The 21,023-nt window shown below is 33.2% G+C and overlaps 1 protein-coding gene and 1 long non-coding RNA gene across 3 annotated transcripts; one reads left to right on the plus strand and one right to left on the minus strand.

Annotated features, from left to right (window-relative positions):
- Positions 1 to 423: 423 nt before the first annotated feature.
- Positions 424 to 6,683, minus strand: LOC148601480 (uncharacterized). The gene is made up of 2 exons (XR_015917021.1): positions 6,588 to 6,683; positions 424 to 6,013 (listed from the first exon to the last, which is right to left on the minus strand). It is a non-coding gene; the product is annotated as an uncharacterized LOC148601480 (long non-coding RNA).
- A 113-nt stretch (positions 6,684 to 6,796) lies between these two features.
- LOC148601481 (lucifensin-like) lies at positions 6,797 to 10,328 on the plus strand. Of its 2 annotated transcripts, XR_015917020.1 has the most exons (6): positions 6,797 to 6,939; positions 7,405 to 7,416; positions 7,876 to 8,016; positions 8,531 to 8,644; positions 9,687 to 9,816; positions 10,314 to 10,328. XR_015917020.1 is itself a non-coding variant. In XM_088554956.1 (4 exons), the coding sequence occupies exons 1-3, from the start codon at positions 6,894 to 6,896 to the stop codon at positions 8,010 to 8,012; spliced, it is 195 nt and encodes a 64-aa protein (XP_088411082.1). In that variant the 5' UTR covers positions 6,798 to 6,893; the 3' UTR covers positions 8,013 to 8,016; positions 8,531 to 8,603. The 2 variants fall into 2 exon arrangements, 1 of the variants encoding a protein (XP_088411082.1); XM_088554956.1 differs by lacking the exons at positions 9,687 to 9,816; positions 10,314 to 10,328 and having other exon boundaries at positions 6,798 to 6,939; positions 8,531 to 8,603.
- Positions 10,329 to 21,023: the final 10,695 nt, after the last annotated feature.

The following is a 21,023-nucleotide window of genomic DNA, read 5'->3' on the forward strand; positions in this document are numbered from 1 at the left end:
ATAATTAAAATATTTGTATGTGTACCGATTTGTTTTGTGAACCTCATATGATAATTTTGAAAGATATTACAGTATGATTCTTATCATATTTCAATGTCTAAATACTATATTGTGATTGGTTAAGCCTTTCCTTGAGTTAATAGATAATAGATCTGATTACATCTGTGTAAACACCTGTGTCTGTACTACTTGTTTACTGAATTAAAGAAATCTCAGGATGTTCATAAGTTAATTTTTTCACTGTTACTCTTTATTATGTTTGTTTAATATATTTTTTAAAAAGTTAAGTCTACAGAATATTGCTTTTTCTCAATATTCCACCTGTCAAAACCATGGACTATATTTACAATACGTCATCGCACTGTAGAATATAATGTTGATGCGGAACGGTGGCGATGCACTCTAAAAATAACAAAAGTCAGAACCTTTTATACAGTTTATTCAATACTGGTCTGTGTTTGTCATCTTTTCGTTTTCACTTTCAGTTGTTTCATGTATGTTGCTGAAGTCTATAAGGGCAAATATTTCGCTGTATATGTGTATTACGCTGTTTTGGGGCAGCTGCAGCCTTACCTGAGGTGTGCAGGTTTCTGCGTTGTTCGCTGAAAATCCATGGATGGTCTTGAGTCGACATTTTCATCCCAGTGGGGTTGTTTTTTAACATACCACATCCACTCTCTTTATAAGATGCTAACCCTTCCGGTATACCAAGTCCATAATTCCTATTTTTAGTGGAGTCTGAGTTGTTCATTTAATTTTGTCGCTTTGTATTTTGTATATATTATTTTGGTTATTTTATGTTCTTTGTTGTGCAAGTCTGTTTTTCATGTCTGGGCGTTGTTGTCCCTGGATTACATTCTTTTGATTTCCGCTAGAGTCTTTGTTCTCTTGATTACACTTTTATTCATTGATTATTACATTGTATATAGGTCTTTTCTTATTATTTTTTTCATATCGTTATTTGTACTATTTCGTTAAATTCGTGTGGATTTTTTATTCAATATTATCTTATTACTTTTGTTTGTTTGTTGGGGTTTAACGTCCGAGCAGCAATATTTCAGCTATATTCAGACGATGAACATGAAATGGATGATAAAATGAACATGAAATGAAAAAAAAAGGATGGGACACAAGGACAGTAGGGTCGACAAATTTTGATTGCCATTGGAAAAAGGGGGGGATGGGTAAGGTCGGGCAATTTAGCCTCCTGTGGCGGAGCGCAAAGGTTCCTACTCCTATCGAATACCACAGCAGGGTTCTTTAACGTGCGAGGAACGTGGCATCTTTCCCAACACGGTGCACCACTATGGTTTGCGGTCAGGTTTTCCGTATTATAGCCTGACAACCCCAGCATGTAACACGCCAGGGGTACCCCATTCCACCACCTGGGGCACACATCCCAGTTGCTCTGTGGGCAGAGCGCCTAGCCCCCGGCTAGGTTTCTGAACACTATTTAGTGGCCTTATACGACAAGCTTAGCGCTGCTGCAGGCCTATTCTTTTGACACCCGGACCTGCACGGGTCTTATTACTTTTGTATTATATGAGCCAGATCATACAACAACTGACCTTTCACTTTGATATATGAAAAAAATATATGATTTGTGATCATGTTGATCATGATCCAGTAAAAAACAAGATCTGGCTTCAAACTATAATACACACGAATAGAAATAAAATCAGAACCTGGTTATTTTGTGGTCTTAAAAATCTAAGTTTTCATCATTTTTTTGGGAAAAGAAGACTCTTTTTCTATGATATCATCCATTATTTTGGAACAGTTTATACCAAACATTGCAAGTAAATGGTTAATAGCGAATAGCTCTTACTGAAAATTGGGTATGCTGACTACCCTACAGAAATACAGAGGTGGTTTATTGTTTGTAAAATTAAGGTAACAGTCCTAGCAGTTATGTAAACCTCAAATGCAGAATATCGATTGATTGTTTCAAGGTGGTATCTTTAACATAGTAGTTTGCAGTCAGGTTTTCCATATTATAGCCTGAACACCCCAGCATGTAACACACCAGGGGTACCCCATTCCGCATCCTGGGGCACACTTCCCAGTTGCTCTGTGGACAGAGCGCCCTAGCCCCCGGCTAAGGTTCTGAACACTATTTAGTCGCCTTTTACGACCAGCTTGGCGCTGCTGCAGGGCTATTCTTTTGACACCCGGTTCTGCACGGGTCCCGACAAGCTACTACGGTGATGTAATATCTATTTTATTTATCAGATTAATTGTGGACTTGACTTGATTATGGATCGGGTAAATGTTCGGTTATTTTGTTGTTTCCCTTTTTTGAAAACGAAGTCGATTAGGCTACATGTGGTTGCACCTTTCACCTTTGGAAGATTCCCGAATTAAACCTTTAAGAGGCTGTCATGTAAAAATCAGGCAGATCTATAATATACAGGGCACATTTTTGCATTATAGCTAGTAATAAGGAAACCTTTTATGCAAATAGAGTCTTTAGGTACAAACCACTATAATGTGCAGACAATGCAAATGGTAAAGTGATGGTATGGTGCAGACAAACCCACGGAACTAACAATGCTATTTTTGACTACATACCACATTACATAACTTTCCGTATGAAAATTAATTTAGAGAAAAACTTATATTCATTGAAAAAATTTAAACAAACCAGACCAAGAACGAGAACTCGTACAAAGAAACAATTTCATATACAGGTTTTATATCTATTTTTCAACTCAATAGTGCAACGTCCAAATGACAAAGCTAGACTGATTATGAGGTTTTTAATTATTGTTTAATAAAATATTAAAGATGATTTGGTGTTGTTTTACATGCATGAATCACATTTTGTCTGATACCAATATACACTGATAATGCCAACACAATTGTAACTAACAAACAGTAACAATCGTACCTATCAGGCAATTAGAGAAAATCATTTTAAACCTGTTATCATCTTACTCTTTAAAGGAGACGTAACACAAAAATTCATTTTTAAAATGTTTCGGTTTGATTAATTACACCGAATTTATATGATAACAAGCCATTTGAAGTCTCTCAAGAGGTATAGTTGAAGATAAATTGATTCAAAATCGTCGATGACCAAAGCCTTACAAATTTGAATTAGCCATGTGGTCACGTGACTTTGTTTCGTCATAGGTTCACAATTCTTAGATTAAATGGTGGAAATGCGTAAGGCTTCTGCTTTTGTTGCATAATTTCTACAAGTGAGAGTGTAAATATTTTTATTTGTTTTTGCTTATTCTATTTAATAACCAACAAAGGTCTCGTGTTGAAATTTCCTCGTGCTGTAAATCTTTTTTTGCTAAAATTAAATATTTTAACTATCGACACTTGTGTTACTGGTCGCCGACCCCTGTAATGATAAAAGAAGCCACCACGCTACCTCTTGGTCATAATTAAGTATTCCAAGATTGTTCATTAATATAATCCTCTTGTTCTAGTCCAGAAAAAAAGTGCAATATAGTTGTAGATTCATCTCCCGGATGTTTGCCACATGAAAGTGAAAAGCTGACAGAAAACGTGAGGAACTTTAGTCTTCTAACTTACTAAACACGATTATTGCACACATACACAATCACAGGACCACTCATTATACATACAATCTATCTTCGAAGATGAAATATTTTTGGGGGCATCTGTATACATTTTAAATGTACCGAAATGGAGATTGAGAACCATTGACGTAGCATTTCGATATACCTCCGGTTTTCATTTATGCATATTAAGTAAATCGTGAAAACACAAATAAATCATTTTAATTTCATTTAGCGCTAACCTGAAGAGAAAACGATTGTTACACTTGTAACAAAAAATACTATAGTTTTATAAATATAAGCGTTTATAAAATGATAACTGTCGTGTCACGTCTCCTATAAAAAAAAACAACTTTGAGTGATATATACAATAGTATGATGTAGGTGTAACATGTAAAATGACAAATTCACTATATTGGCATTTTAAAGGACAATTATGCCTCTTACTGTATTACATTAACTGGGATTAACTTTTTCTTTATAACCTTACAAAGTTATAAATATTTTGTTTTTGTTAAAGACACAAAACTAGTAAAATCTCTCTTTCGTATCACTGGTCGCAGACCAGGCTTTTACTACACATACTAATGTGGTCTATATAGTTTACCTAGTTACATGCTCCTTTGATTAACTTCCTGATAGAATGAAATAGTAATCAAGGGAACCAAGGTTATAGCGGTAATCAAAAGTATGTAATCCAGGGACAAAGACCAGACATAGAAAACAGACATACACAACAAAGAACATAAAGTAACTAAAATCATACATACAAAGTAACAAAAGCAAATGAAAAACTCGGACTCGGGAGCATGGACCAGGTGCACCGGTAGGGTAAGCGTCCTCTGCTTTTCTAAAAACACCCGCCGAGTTGCTCATAAAAAGTCAAGTTCGGGGTAAACAAACGAGGTAAGGAAAACTATGACCCGTTGAATAAATCAGTTTTCATAGTGCAGATGGATACACCATAACAATTCACGAGTTAATGATAACGACCATAAAACTTCTGTAGTGATGACTTCAATCTTGTAGCAACATAACCCTGTTCCAGAAGCCTATTTGTTAGAGTTAGCGCGATACAAAATGTCTGCGTAGTTTCGGCAAGCACTGATTTTGTATTTACATTGTTCACAATAAAATTCAAGTCCTTTAACAATTACAAATTTAAAACTTATAGACATTACGTTTCCTTATTATGAAACATGTCATGGTGGCATTCACTATGTACCAATTGAAATCCCCAATGACCGAACAAAATGGATAATTAAAAATCATTCCGGAAAAATATTTATTAGGAAATTTTGAATTATAAATATATGCATATGGTGTAGAAAAAAAATCATAGTTCAACAAACTAAATAAAGCACGAAAGGATTAGTGGTAAGTTTGTGAGTGATTTGTCGAGTATAAATGCGTCGAGGTAAAAACTTTGTAAAAGATTTTAAACTTCGAAGCAGTTTATCGTAATTGAATAAAGGGATATTACTACCGAGTTAGGGTTCAAAAACCATCATTATGAAAAAAAAGAGATGAAAACAGTCAGCTAACCAGAATCGACGTAACAACAATCTTGGAATTATACTTAATCACAATATTGTGAAAGCGAATTTAATTTGTTAAAACAAAATTGAAGAAATTTGCAAGACACCACAACAGAAAATTATCCATATCTCTGAAGAAAAAAAAACTTACCCGAGAAGGTAAAAACCAAACAAGCAACCAACAATAGCTTGAACATTGTATTTGTTAAATATTGTTCAATATAAAAATATAAGGCTCAAAACAAAACTTGTAATATTTATACAAAATGATTAGTAGCTGATAAGAAGTCAGATATTGTTGTTTATCTTTTTAATGCGCAGTTTAAATAGAAATGTCGCACAGGAAGGCGACAAGAAAGGAGATATGTCAGAAACACCTTTCGTTTTCTCAGCACTGGAAGGGACTGTTGAACTTAGTGCATAGTGGGAGGTATACAGTGATCATACTATTTGTTCGTTTGTCCGTCCCAGCTTCTAAGAAATCATCACAGAATGTAATTTGAAGAAATTATCGCAAATTCCTAATCAAATGACATTATTGTTCACCTTCTATTTCGTTTTCCATCTGAATGACTTTTGGAGTTCCTTGTATGGTTTCTTGCGAGCAGAGCACGGGTATCACAAATTGAGCTTTGCTTTGCTTTCAGTTTTCGTAGCTTTTAAGTATGTTTGCTGATATTATCTGTACATGGTTAAACTCTAATTGTTTAGATATACTTGAACTTGATTAGATTTTTCACTTTTTACCAGCATTATAGATCGTATCTATTTTAATTTCACTTCCATTGTGAAGCAAATTATAGTAAAAGACTAATATGATACAATGTTGTTTCCTTACCTGCCTGGGCTAGAACTAATCATTATACTACGTGTATGAAAATTTTGTATATTCAGCATTTGAAAACAAAATGTCACACTTTCAGCACACCACTGATAACTTTCCTAAAAATTGATAATTAATATTATGCACATTTATGATTATTTGATAAAATACATCCAACTCCTCTCCACGTTATTAATTTATATCATTTTTAAAAACTACAACTAATTTCTTTTACATCCAGTTCAGGACAATGTAAAATTTTGTTTTACCGTTTATGCAATACATAAAATTCGCCATTTGTTAATATGTTTAGATAATGTCTGTTAAGTACCAATCTACATACACTTCAGACACTGCCAATGGTAGAGTGATTCATGGTAAAGAAAAATCCACCAAAACAAACGATGCTTTTTCAGTCTAAATATGCTATACTTTCACATAACGATAATCATTTCTGCATTCAGATCTGCACTTTTAAGAAAACATATGTTGATCTCCAATTAAAATTAACAAAATGAAATAAAATCAAGAATAATAACTCTTCTAAAATGCCACTTTCATGTACAAACTGTTTGCATTTTTTTATGTCAAAAGCGCAACAACCAAATAATAAACGAAGACTGGTTATGTGATCAATATCTTTTTCTGAAAAAAAAAACTGAATTCAGTGGGCTTTTGACATGTATGAATCACCTTCTGTCTGATTTTTAGAGACTGCAACTTAAATCTTGAATACAGAATAAGGCGGCGAACTGGACCTAACGGTTATTTTACATAAACAGTCGTTCCTGTGAAAAGAACAACTGTGACTGGCACATCTGCAATTGCATAATTTTTAATCGATCTAATTATACTGCGTAATTTTAAAGTATTGTGCACCGATTTCTGACCCGGTTATCAGCCGAATACTAGTCTGCATATATCAGGTGTATATATAAGGAAATCGTCGTTACTTTGCTTGTATCCTTGCATTGGACACTGATCACCAAATATTAAACAATGTTGAAGCTAATATTGGTGGCTTGTTTAGTACTTACCCTCTCAGGTAAGTTCGGTTGTTGAATCGTTAAACGCACCTTGTAAATTTTCGAATTATTATTTTTCAACTATCCCTTTTCCCGAAAGCAAACAATGTCAAAGAGACAACAACCCCACAGCGATTAAAATGTCAACCCAAGACCATATATTTAATTTGACAATAAGAAAGAATCAAAGAATCAAAAGCTATTATTTCAGGTGTTCGTGATGAAAAATGAGGTAAGCATACAATTTTGGTAATAACGTTTACACTCTTAGTGTCCATATGTATTGGAAATTCCTTGAATTAATTTGTGTTACTTATGATTTTTTGTCCGTTTTCCCAGTCTAGTCTTTATCCCCAAATCATGAATATTTCATTTCCTGTTGAAACATTTTTCACCTTATTTTTACTTATAGAGACTTAACTGAAATTTCTATCACTTAATGAAGATGATATGTCTTTTAATATATGCATGCTTTCTTTATTTAGGATCGGAAGCTGGTAAGTACTGAACAATGTTTGAAATAGAATGTAAGAAGACGACTAAGGTTTATTCAAAGCTGAACACTTACACAATAAGTGCAAATACGCTAGCACTTGACAATGTTGACTACAGCTATATCATATATATATATATATATATATGATATATATATATATATATATATATATATATATATATATATATATATATATATATATATATATATATATATATATCAGTATTTCTGCAAAATGATTATTAACAATTTTTGTCATAAATATTTATAACTTTCAAAACAACAGTGAAAATAAAATGAAACAAAGTAAATAAAATGAAAATAGCCATTTTAAACTGAACTTCAAAGGTATTTGCTACTTCTGTTTCTGACAATTAGAATTATGAAATTTGAATTAATATTAGTGTAAATCTGGTAATTGGAACATATACAAATAACATCGACATTCCATGTTTTTAAGCTCCACAGAGGAGAGCTACATGTGATCTATTTTCTATATTTGGTGTCGGTGATTCTGCTTGTGCAGCCCACTGCCTTGTTTTAGGGCATAGAGGGGGATATTGTAATTCACAAAGTGTTTGCATTTGTCGAGACTGATAACGTAAGTATTTTTGTATCATCTTAGGCACTATTAATATTTATATGTACTTCGCATGCAGGCGTACATCCTTCACATCATAAATATATTTACACAATGTTTTTCCATTTCTAACACTTGAACTCCCAAAAGGCTCTGATAATGACAAAGTACCAATTACACCTTCGTTGGTTTCGAAAACAATTTATCTTGAAAAGTGAGATTGTACTTTAATCGCAAATCTGTATTCCTTTAAGAGGTCACTAATTTAATATCTTGCGGTAATAACCGGATAATGAAATAGACTGAACATTTTTCATTTCATTTTATAATTACCCAACCACACGTTTTTATTCTTCTTCTGTTGTGCACAAAACCACAAACCATCATCCTCGGCATTGCTCGGAACACACACCTACTGAACGTATAGTTACATTTGTTATTAAATGTGAAACGTTTTTTCCTGTAAAATAAAACAATTTTATTTTTAATTATCCTTTAAGATGAAAACATCCTAATCTTTCTTTCTATATTTCAGGAAATGGAAAAGAGAAAAAAAAAACAACTAACATTGATTTTCTCAGAGAACTAATAAATTGATATAAAATGTATTGTGGAATTTGCATTGCTGCTTCTCAAGAGTTTACTTAAGGTTGCAATAAATAGCTATGTTCGGCAGAAAACTAATATTCAATATGCGTTACAAATGTACTATACAAAATCCTTTGTAGTCAAGAAATAAAATATTGCATCAAAATTGAAATTCTTTGGTCAAAATAAGTCGAAGAATATTTTAATTAAGTTTATAATTAATAACAACATCGCACGGACGATTCAGCAATCAGCATGTTTTATTTTTAAATCGAAAAACAAATAAACCGATAAAGAATTTAGGTCACATGACCAAAATGTAAAGTGCATATTTTATTTGATTCTGACTCACGTCGGACACGTCCGTTTTTAAATTTCATTTAAAGCGTGTTAATCTGATTTAACATCTGAAGTAGCAGCCTTTATACACATAGAAAAATCAGACAGGATGTAATTCATACATGTCCAAAACCCACTTACTTTGTATTAAGAAACATAAACATACAACGTGACTAGCCTTAGTTTGTCATTCGGTTGTTGCACTTATGATATATAGATTACATAGTCTGTCCATGAAATTGGCACTTTGCAAGAGTTATTGTTCTTGATTTCGTTTATTTAAGAACTTTCGATTTTCTCCCAAATACAGATCTGCATGTTGAAAGATATAAGTACTTGAAAATATGGTGTATGTAGATCGATTTGCATGGTTTGATAGGTTTGGCTTTCCACACTTTGAATCACCTATCCCGATGGCAGAGTATGCATTTGATTTGGATTCGTAATTGAAATATCTACGTTACCCTACCGGTGCACCTGGTCCATGCTCCCAGTTTTTAGTGGAGTCCGAGTTGCTCATTTGCTATTGTTACTTTGTATGTATGATTTTAGTTACTGTATGTTCTTTGTTGTGTATGTCTGTTTTCCATGTTCGGTCTTTGTCCCTGGATTACATTCTTTTGATTACCGCTATAACCTTGGTTCCCTTGATTACTGTTAATCAATTTAATTAATAAGTTTAATTGTTCACAACTATTCAGTTCATCAATCCCTATCAGTACTTTTGTTCGAAAACTAACCATTTCAATTCCATACTTTTATAGGCCACTGAAAAGAGTAACTTGTATCTTGCCAAGGTGTCGATGATTCGGCATGTGAAGCTCAATGCCTTCTCTTGGGATACAGGAAAGGGTATTGTAACTCAGAAAAGACAGCCTTGTCTGAAATCATAACGTTAGTTTATATGCTATATGTTTAGTTATTTTAAATTCTGGTCGTCAATATTAACATTATTCATATAAATAAAAAAGACGGGTAAAGTATTCCGTCTCCATTATGTAAGGTTTCTGACATTAAATTGTTACATATTAATGTGTTACGTGTTCTCTTTATTTATACATAAATATAAAGGAAGCAAAAACCCGCAAAATTGATAGGTTTTAGATAATCAAATAATGACGCTATAGCACAAACATGAAAACATTACATATGTCTGGACAAAACGATGTTACACTAAAAGAAAATAAAAATAAGCAAAAAGTAGAATTTTACATACATATGTATATAGAAATAAAAAAAAAGGATTCAATGTAAGTGAAAGATAAACCATTATAGATAGATTTATTAGATTAAATATCAAAATATACGGGTATAATAATGCATGTTGAAATAACACAGACATATGATATGTTTAAAGTAAGTGATATAATGACTAAAATACTTATATAAAGCTGCTGATATCCAGTCGGGAAAACCCATGAAGGCAACATGGTGTAATTCGTATGGGGTCACAGTATGTCATACTTCTTACACAACAAGATGAACAGATTATCTCATGACTTAGGCAGGTTTACATAAAATATGTTCATACACAATACAATTAATTTGATCTAAATTTTTCTGCTTCATTAATATTTTTTACATTTTTCAAATGATTTGTAATGAATTCTAATCAATAATACCATTATAAAAGAACGCTATTTTTGTTGTCCTATGATCGGTTGTACAAAAAAAAAATGAACTCACTTGACCGTATAAAATATTGATGACAATCTCTGACTTAAGTGAAGTTATCCTTCATTTAAGGCGGACTTTTATTATAGAATAATTTATGAACATGGTTTAGCCGGAGTTGTCAAACTCTATTTTCTAGATTTAACAAAACCTAAACTATTAAAACATATTACGATCTATTCTGATTTTAGGACCCATATTTTTATGTATCTAATGCATTTGTTTTGTACAGACTGCAATTTGTGTTGTAAAATTTTACAGATGGAGTCATACCAAGGCGAATATGCATAATCAAAATTACACTGTATGAGAGCTGACACTAATGTTTTTTTTCTAGAATTTTTTGATAGGCATTCACACTGTCGGTATGAGAACTTCAGTCTTCTATATTTTTTAAATAGTATTGTTGACAATTATCTCTCCAGAAAGAAATTTATCAATGCTACAGTAGTGAAAATGAATAATTTGATCCGAGTAAATCTTCTGAACCACCACCAGAATATAAAAATAAAAAAAATTAAAAAAAATTAAAAAAATATAAAAACCACCCTATAAAATCAGATGGCCGTCCCTGAAGTATTTTTTTTTGCATACATAAAAGAGACATACATGTATTACAGGTCAATAGTACACTATGTATCTAATATGGAAAATCTTGATTTCATCGGGTATTTTGTTTATTTCTAGATTTCAAATCAACGATGACAAATGCCCAAAACTATTAAAGGGGTTTTTAGAAAAATAAAGTTAAAAACGAACTGTTTCAAATGGTTGTAGTGTGTTTGTCTTTAAAAGAATACTTCAACATCCAAAAGATACATGTTTTTTATTTGGGAAATAGATTGTGGATTAAAACGAATGGCCATGATCTTTTTACCGAAGACGTTAAAATAAAGCTTTATAGCTTTTCTTTATACACATACCATATATTGCTCAACGCCTTACCTTACTGGAATGCAAAATCCATGCTCCCAGCTTCGCAAAAAAAAAAAATAAAATAAATAAATCATACATGTATATATTATTTTTAGGGAGGCCGGGTTGTTCGTTTACTTTTGTTTCTTTCTACGTATTATTTTGATTGTTTCATGTTCTTTGTTCTTTGTTTTATGTTTTCCTTGTCAAGTAGTTATCGTTGGATAATGGTTTTATCGATTACCGTTGGAATTCTGGATCCCTTGATTTCCCTTCAATACCCCAAATGTTTTAATAGCTTACAATTTTTTATAGAGCTATTTCTAAATGAACTCATGCAGGTACGGGTGTCAAAAGAATAGGCCTGCAGCAGCGCTAAGCTTGTCGTAAAAGGCGACTAAATAGTGCTCAGAACCTTAGCCGGGGTCTAGGACGCTCTGCTCACAGAGTAACTGGGTTGTGTGCCCCAGGTGGTGGAATGGGGTACCCCTGGTGTGTTACATGCTGGGGTTGTCAGGCTATAATACGGAAATGCTGACCGCAAATTATAGCGGTGCACCGTGTTGGGAAAAATGCCACGTTCCTCGCACGTTAAAAAAACCCTACTGTGGTATTCTCCCGGAGTAGGAACCATAGGGCTCCGCCACAGGAGGCTAAATTGCCCGACTCTACCCACCTCTCCCTATTTCCAGTGGCAATCAAAATTTGTCGACCCCATTGTCCTTGTGTCCCATCCCTTTTTCATTTCATCATCATTTCATGTTCATTTTATCATCCACTTCATGTTCATCGCCTGAATATAGCTGATTTATTGCTGCTCGGGCGTTTAACCCCAACAAACAAACAAACAAATATTTCTAAATGTACATCTGGTAACCAGCGAAACACAAGTGACCAGTATTTAAATAGCAAAGAAATTAAGATATTCTAACTTACCTGCGAAATGGAATATGTCCAAGGTCATTGAAATGTATAATTATCAGATTTAACTATTGTATTCGACAATCCGAAATCCGTACATAAATTATCTAAATAAGACCCGGTCATTCTTATGATCTTCACCGTTTTGTACACAAGTAAAGATTTCATTACCTCTCTTTATGGCAAATTTATACAGTGTAGCTGTAATTAAACTTCAATAAATAAAAATAGTAAATTAAAATGCAATATAAACCTGGAGAAATATATACAGTAAAACTACAATTAAATGAGCATAAAATTTACATTTGGAATTTTCACAAGGGTGGTTAAAAGAATACACGTACTTTATGTCTGTAGCTAAAGGCTATTGGCCAAGATGTAATATTTTCTTTAAAAAGAAACTGACTGTTGAAACGTATCGTGTTTTCATAACGCTGTTCAAAGCAAAGGAAATATTACAGTTTGATATTGTTTTAGTTGTTTATAGTATCTTCATGTATGTTGAACGGTTTGTATATGTATGTATTGATTGATTGATTTTACTTATAGTTTTAGGCAGATCTTTCATGTTTATTTCAAGACCAGCCGTTTTATAAATGGAACAAACCCTATTTTGTACAAATCGAACACGCGGAGTTGGATTTTTAATGCAGTAGCCCGCAATAGTAAAAATCTACAGAGAAAAATGAACCCATACATACACATTATTTAGACTCCGCGCCGACCGGTCTATCTTGTTCATGCCACGGGCTTGGAGGAGAAGCAGAAACTGTCAATTATGACTGGTTGGAAGTTCGAACTATCCACAAAATCGCGACCACGTTATCCTATCCTGAGATCACTCCGTCTTTCTTTGTACATATATAAACTACATACATTGTACATTAAACAAGAATCTACTCATGAAAAATAAATAAGTATATAGTGCCATCTCACACGCTTTACAAGTAGTTGTGAAAAGACAATATTTCTCACACTTGTAGAGAGCAATATCATATCTTTTAAAGGGTCTAATTGAAAAGAAATCATTATTTCTTTATTTATAATCATAAATTTGGTATGATGAAAAGGTTTCCTTTTTCACAAATTACCATTTTCGTCTTTATTTTCATTGCCATCCTAATTTTGTGACATAAATTACGAAGACTTTGTATTAGACATGAGCATGAATGATACAACTCTCGACATATTCTAAACTAGAAGGTATAGATTTCCGATGTCCACGAATAAACAGTTCAACTTTAGACTGGTAGTAGCTAATACCTGGAACGTAGTCCCGGGAACAGGATAGACTTGTAAACTTTGTCATCATTAACATGTTTAATATAAAATGTAAACATCCCCTTGTCACGTGCGATTTCATCATAAATACTTGGATAATGAAGTTAGTAATTGAATTCTCATTGCATTTAAGACAGAGTTAATTAATTGATAGATTGTAATTGTAAAGGTTCTGTGGTGCAGATCCGGGTGTTAAAAAAATAGGCCTGCAGCAGCACTACGCTTGTCGCAAAAGGCGACTAAATGGTGCTCAGAACCCTAGCCGGGGGCTAGGGCGCTCTGCCCACAGAGCAACTGAGATGTGTGCCCCAGGTGGTGGAATGGGGTACCCCTCGCGCATGCTGGGGTTGTCAGGCTATAATACGGAAAACCTTACCGCAAACCATAGTGGTGCACCGTGTTGGGAAATATGTCACTTTCCTCGCACGTTAAAAAACCCTACTGTGGTATTCTCCCGGAGTAGGAACCATAGGGCTCCCTATTTCCAGTGGCAATCAAAATTTGTCGACCCCATTGTCCTTGTGTCCCATCCATTTTTCATTCCATCATCATTTCATGTTCATTTTATCATCAATTTCATGTTCATCGTCTAAATATAGCTGAGATATTGCTGCTCGGACGTTAAACCCCAACAAACAAACAAACGTTCAGATTTTCAGTATTCTTAATTCTGAGTTCGCCAGATTTTTGCATTTTTCGACGGCTGCTCCAGGTTAGAGGAGGGGTTGAGTGCTCACAGACAAGATCAACACCTCACTCACTTTATGTGCCTGTTGAAGGCCAGGAATCTGTAGTTCAGTGGTTGTCGTTTTTTTTTTTTTTTTTTTTTTATGTTCATTGTTATTCGTATTACGCTTTTGTATAGATTTTCGTCTTTTATGAATTGCTCACAATTTATCTTGGTGCCTTTTACAGCTTGCTTTATGATATGGGTTTTGCCCATCATTGAAGACCGTGTGGAGATCTGTCGAAGTTTAATTATTCGTTTTTTTTTTTTTGGTATTTGCTGGATAACTATATCATAAACAATCATTTCGCATCTCCTTTTTTTATATTATCAATCGTACAGGCCCAGCGTCGCATCCTTGTTCGGAATTTCAGTGTTTGTTCACAGTAGCAAAAGCCCACAGGCACGCTTTTCGGAGATGAACTCACGACCAACGCACTCGGAGTGAGCACGAGACCACAGGTGACCAGGAGAAATTTGTCTTTCTACAGAATGGGCTTTTTATACAATGTACAAATACTGCATTTTATTATACCTTTTAGGTATGGGTCGGATAATTATCGGCTAGCTTGAAGGAAAATTAACTGTAGCTAAGTAACTAAGATGTTTGGGTGAATGTTTCCCATAGCTCGAATTATTTCAAATTTGGAATGGAAAAAAAATAGAAATTAAATGGTCATGCAGTGATCTGTAATGATATAAGTTAGAAGAATATGAGTTATATAAATTATTTATGAGTGATTAACCCATAGATTTGTTATATTAATATCTTTACTAACCATAACAGTTATTATGTAAACAAATCAAATATATTCTAGTGTTTTTCAGTATCTGAAACTATACTTGAAAATATCATGCGATTTTATAGGGAAAAAAAGAATAAATAAAAAAAAATTAATAACCCCCCCCCAAAAAAAAAAACAAAAAAAAAACAAAACAAAACAAAACAAAAAAAAACCAAAAAACAATAATCAATATAGAATTATTGCAACATGTTAATGGTTAGGTAAATAACTTTTGTAGAGTATATGAATGTTTGTTTCTTTACAATTTCCTTTTTTGTTCTTGAATAGAAAAGGGTAATGGCTGCTCGTTCACGCATTCGTCTACACATCCAGTTTGCCTCAATAACATACGGAATCGTGACGGAAACGCCTCATTTACGGAAGTAATGTGGAAATAGCAAGAAATTCATTTCTTTATTGTGAAAAATAACAAATACAAAATGATACAATTACAATAAATGTTATAAAATAGTATCTGATGCAAAAATATCGATTTAAAATCATTAAGAAGTAAGACAAAAGTTGTATTAATAAAAATTGATAAATCTGAAATAAAAAGTAAATAAAGAAACGCCTTTTAAAATTGTTATGTTTTCTAACTAAACTAATACTAAAAAGTGAAATTAAATTTACTTAGAATGTAACTGTTAAAATACTTGAAAGGCTATTTTAAACGAAGTCTGCATATCCAGACAGACAGTTTTGGCACATGCTTCAGTTCGGCACATTTCATATGCTGCCATTCCAGACAGCAGTCACATGCCAGTAAGACTTGGTCAGACAGTTTCTCTTTACACCTGAAATATGTCCATTCACATTGGTCCCTTCTCAGTAGAAATTAAAATTTTAAGATATTTGCATGCGTTAGAACTGAAGTATTTTTTGACACGTTGGATGTTAACATTTTTGTTCAATAATTCATTATCAATTTTTGACACATCTGTTAAAGACGACGCTTCGGCTTTGGCACCAGTCTTCATGATTTCTGGAACTTTTTCCGTCGTCAGAATCCATGAAAGAATAGTTGTAAGAAGAAGAAGAAGAAATAACATGGGCAATTATGTCTCATTTGTAATAGACAGGCCTATGTGTGCAATTAGGCAATTGTTGTTCTCTATCTTGACGTCCCAATGACAAATAAAAAAGACTAGAAAAGATGTGCCTAATCATACCATTTTCTTTGTCTTTAGGTGCCTTCTTAAGAAACAGAATTGGCCGTGATAATCTCTTTTTAGTAGTCCGACAACCTTAACATTAACTCCCTTTAGTCTTCGTTTTTTTCACTATCTTTTGTGGTAATCTCAGTTGTCCATCTGAAATATAAGAAATAGTAATAAAATTTTAACTTTTTACCGTAACAAAAATATTAACTTTCGATTCTCAGTAGCACACGGCCTAGTTTCGTGTGCTGGATCTCACGTGACTTCTGCTATTACTTCATCACTAGACCCTGATATTTGGCTGATCATGTTTTGTCTGTTCCATTACCACCAGCGGCTACCGTTGAAACGCCTGTATTTCTTATAGGAATGGTTAATAAATCTAAATAAAATAAGAATTACTATATTGAAAATTCATTTGTGAGGTAAGAATATAATAATAATTATAAGTGTGGTATAAATACAGGTACCTACCAGTTTCATTTCCATTTTCAGGGACAGAAGATCCTGGTATTGTGAGTATCGATGCATTGCCATTAAACTCTTCAGAAGTTATATTCAGTGCAGTTCGTGTGGTTGAGTTGATATTTTGGATATGTACAGAAGGACAAAATATTCATAATTTACAATACATTGATACCAGCGACTGAAATGCTCCTTATTAGAGTTTGTTATACCGTTTTATATTATATTAAGACAGTATCTTCTGTTTTATTATTATTTATTATTTGTGTATTATTTATGTAAACGTAGTCAGGAAATATGCGACACGGTGTGTTTTTCATATATCATATCATCCAATTTACAATGGGGGCGTATTAACCACCACTGTACGTGTTTCATGTTCTAAAACAGTACCAGTAAACTTGTACATGTACAATATTCTTTAAAAAAATGCCATCGTAGAAAACTATCTTTTGTCTGTTAATATAGAACTTGTTTTCTTAAAGTCATGCATGGGCTAACATTTTCATCCTATAAAATATGTTATGATTATAGCACACAGCACCTATACTACTTGTAAATTTTAATGATATCTACTACGTCATTTTTAAGACGTAATCAAGGTGAATGATAAAAAGGTTTGAAAACTGCTGCTAATGTGTTACAATTCGACGTACGAGACGTGTACGCCCTATTAGAAACTAGACAGTATGCATCTATTATATGAACATGAAGTCAAATTTCGATAGTCAAGGACGAAAAAAGCGAAAGAGAAGGACGCATGTGCAACAAAATGAACAACATGAAGGAATTTAATTAAGAAAAAAGAAGAGCAATCTGAATATTCATGTAGATCTAAAGTATCATATTAAAAACGTAGAATTGACAAAATATTCCTGTACTTAAAATCGACAAATGCGACTTCTGATTTATTAATACGTGTAAGTACTGATTATTGGGTAAAATATAAAGCAAGTTTAATGAAAGGAGTTCCGGAGTTGAATCCGGTTTCGAAAAGCCTTAATAGCATTCCTGGCATCGATCTATTACGTCATTGTCAGCGTTCATGTATGGAGAATGGTTCATAGAACTCCCCTCCCCCCTCTCTCTCCCTTTTATCTTCCATAACTGTTGTTTTCTTCTTATATTTTTCAGCTATAACAACGACGTATGGTCTAAATCATTCGATTATACATTTAGTCAACATAAGAATGGATGACTACATATATGTCATTCAAGATCACTTTTAGGGAGGAATCGCTGCAGTATTGTGATACAGATTTACTATAGTGTACGTTTTGTATAATGTACGGTTGGTCACTCAAAGAACCAACATTGACAGACTCGCAAAGCACAACACAAACATTCCTTATGATGCAGGGTACAATGTCTTTCAAAACGCCTACAGAAATATCTAAAATAAAAAAAATATCTACAGATTTGCATGGTGCAACATTATCTTTCTTCATGGTGCAGAGTATGTAATATTCTATTCAATAACGTCGATATTAACAGACAAGTTGCAAAATTATAGTTGTATGGTACATTATCTTTCTTAATGATGCAGAGTGTTGTGCTATTCAAAACGTCGATAAGAATGGACAAGGTGAAACATTAAAGTTTTGTCATTCAAAATGCCAAAATTTAACGACTTATAAAGCGAAACTTCATTTGGTCAATATGATGCAGATTAAACACTGGTTATGGAATCATGATTGCACTTTTATTTGCCATTTTGATGCTCGTTTTTAAATATCTATGTTTAGAATAGAAAATCGCACCTGTTTGTTCATATACACATATATATATATAAACGTCTCAGAATGTGACGACTCTATTGCTACACTGCTCCATCGCATCAAATTGATACAGGGAAGATATGTTAACGAATAGAAAGGTCTGAAAAATTCCCAACGATGTTAGGACTGTCAAATTTGCGATGCAAATTTTTGGTCGTTCCCTCTGCGGGACTCGAACTCGTACCGCTGTGACATCTATGGCAATACCGCCTGCACAAAGTCCAGCGCCCTAGACCACTCGGCCAGCTGGGCTATAAAAAATATAGCTTGCGCTGGCCGAGTCATTCCTCCTCGTAGGGTTAATCTTGGGCTGTAATTTAGTACACGATGTATGGTAGTACGGGACAGTTCATTTAGATGTTAGTATGTAGGATAGAGGATCAAATTATACATGTCACAACAAATCAATACTATACAAACGTCTCAGAATGTGACGACTCCATTTGCTACACTTCTCCATCGGATCAAATTGATACAGGGAAGATATGTAAACGTATAGAAAGGTCTGAAAAATTCCCAACTATGTTAGAACTGTCAAATTTGCGATGCAAATTTTTGGTCGTTCCCTCCGCGGGACTCGAACTCGTACCGATGTGACATCTATGGCAATACCGCCTGCACAGAGTCCAGCTGGTATTTTATATATATATATATATATATATATATATATATATATATATATATATATATATATATATATATATATATATATATATATATATATATATAGAGGGAGTAACATTTTCTCAGTAGAACAAATTTATCTAACAACTGGGGAAAACTGCAATTTATTTTTAAATAAATAAACTCAACAGAGTGGTTACCATATCGCGCCAATAAGTTATCCAAAAACCTTACTTTTTAATCATGATTCTTTTAATTCCTTTTTATTGCATAATCAAAATATGAATAATACTAAAAAGAAAAATATGTATCCATTGTATTTTATTGCTACGTAAGTGAACAAAACAAACTTAATGCAGTGATGGGCGTTGCTAGATGAAAGGGGGGGTCAGGATCCTATAAAGTGAGCATAGGACCATATTGTGTTACATCTTTCAGTGGTACCACGTGAAGGTTGTTTTAGATATTAAATAAGGTTTTACCTGTTACCAGGGTGGCCAGTTCTAGACTTGCACCAGTCTATTATTTTTCATCCTCTGCTAACCGGAATGACTCATTTATACATGGCCTAACGTGTGTGAAAATCAGACTTCCTGTGCATTCCGTAACACATAGAGGAACTTCCGCAGGCAAATATTTTTCACGTGAAAATCTCGTGATATCACGTGAAATTTACTTAACACAAATTTTATGTAAACAATTCATGTAAATTTCACATGATCTCTGTCGCATTTATTTGTTCGATTCAGGTAAAAATCATGTGAAAAAGTTTAATCTCTGTACCAATTTTCTTCTCTTATACTATATTGTCATTATCTTGTCTTTTCGCTTTATGTAGCCGTTTTGCAAATACAACATTTCACATCTTATTGATTTTTTTATTGATATGTCGTCTAAGACGGTTTGTTTGTTTGTTTGTTTGTTTGTTTGTTGGGGTTTAACGTCCGAGCAGCAATATTTCAGCTATATTCAGACGATGGAAGTGCACACTTATTTTTTTTATAAAAAGTAATGAATTCTAAGATGAAATGGGCACGAGATATTGGTCAACAACTTAAAGATAGCGAAACCGACTGCAGAGTGATTTAAACTTCACCGAGGCTTACTAACTTAGCTATTTTTATTTGGAAGATTTAGCAATTAAATCATTCGATGAAGACATTTAAAACGGATAAAACGGATGAATGTACGTAATCAATATATCAATATATAAGACTACGCAACGTTTTTACAGGAAGTTCATTTTTAAAATTTTTTTTATGTTAACAGTTGAATGTATGTCTCATTACACCACTCTGTTTAGAATTAAGGATGCTCTAATTATAACATCATAACTTAAAAAAAAGTACTTATTAAGATTGTACGCCAAAACGGACATTTCTGACATGATTTGTTGTTTTTGCACAGAAAAAAAACTAGTTTACAAAGCAAAATTGAAGAAAAAACGTGTAATTAAAAGTGATTCAACATCTATTTTAATACATATTTTATCATAATCATAACGTACATGTACTGATCAGTGTTTATATCCTTTTACGTGTTCTGCGAACTTGGACATTCTACTTTAGAAATATATTGTACATATTTTTTCTAATTCCATTTAAAGAAAAAAAAACTAACTGCTGTTTAAAGGAAACACATAGATTATAAATAGATAAAGATTGATTGATTGATTGAGGTTTTACGTGTTATAGATATTTCAACTTCTGAACGAGAACATTTAAGTAACAGTCTCTATAAAAATCAGGCAGGAGGTGATTTATGCATTTCA

Source organism: Perna viridis, chromosome 12 (assembly GCF_037379345.1).
Source record: "Perna viridis isolate PV_CMFRI_1.1 ecotype Kerala chromosome 12, ASM3737934v1, whole genome shotgun sequence".
Classification (NCBI taxonomy): domain Eukaryota; kingdom Metazoa; phylum Mollusca; class Bivalvia; order Mytilida; family Mytilidae; genus Perna; species Perna viridis.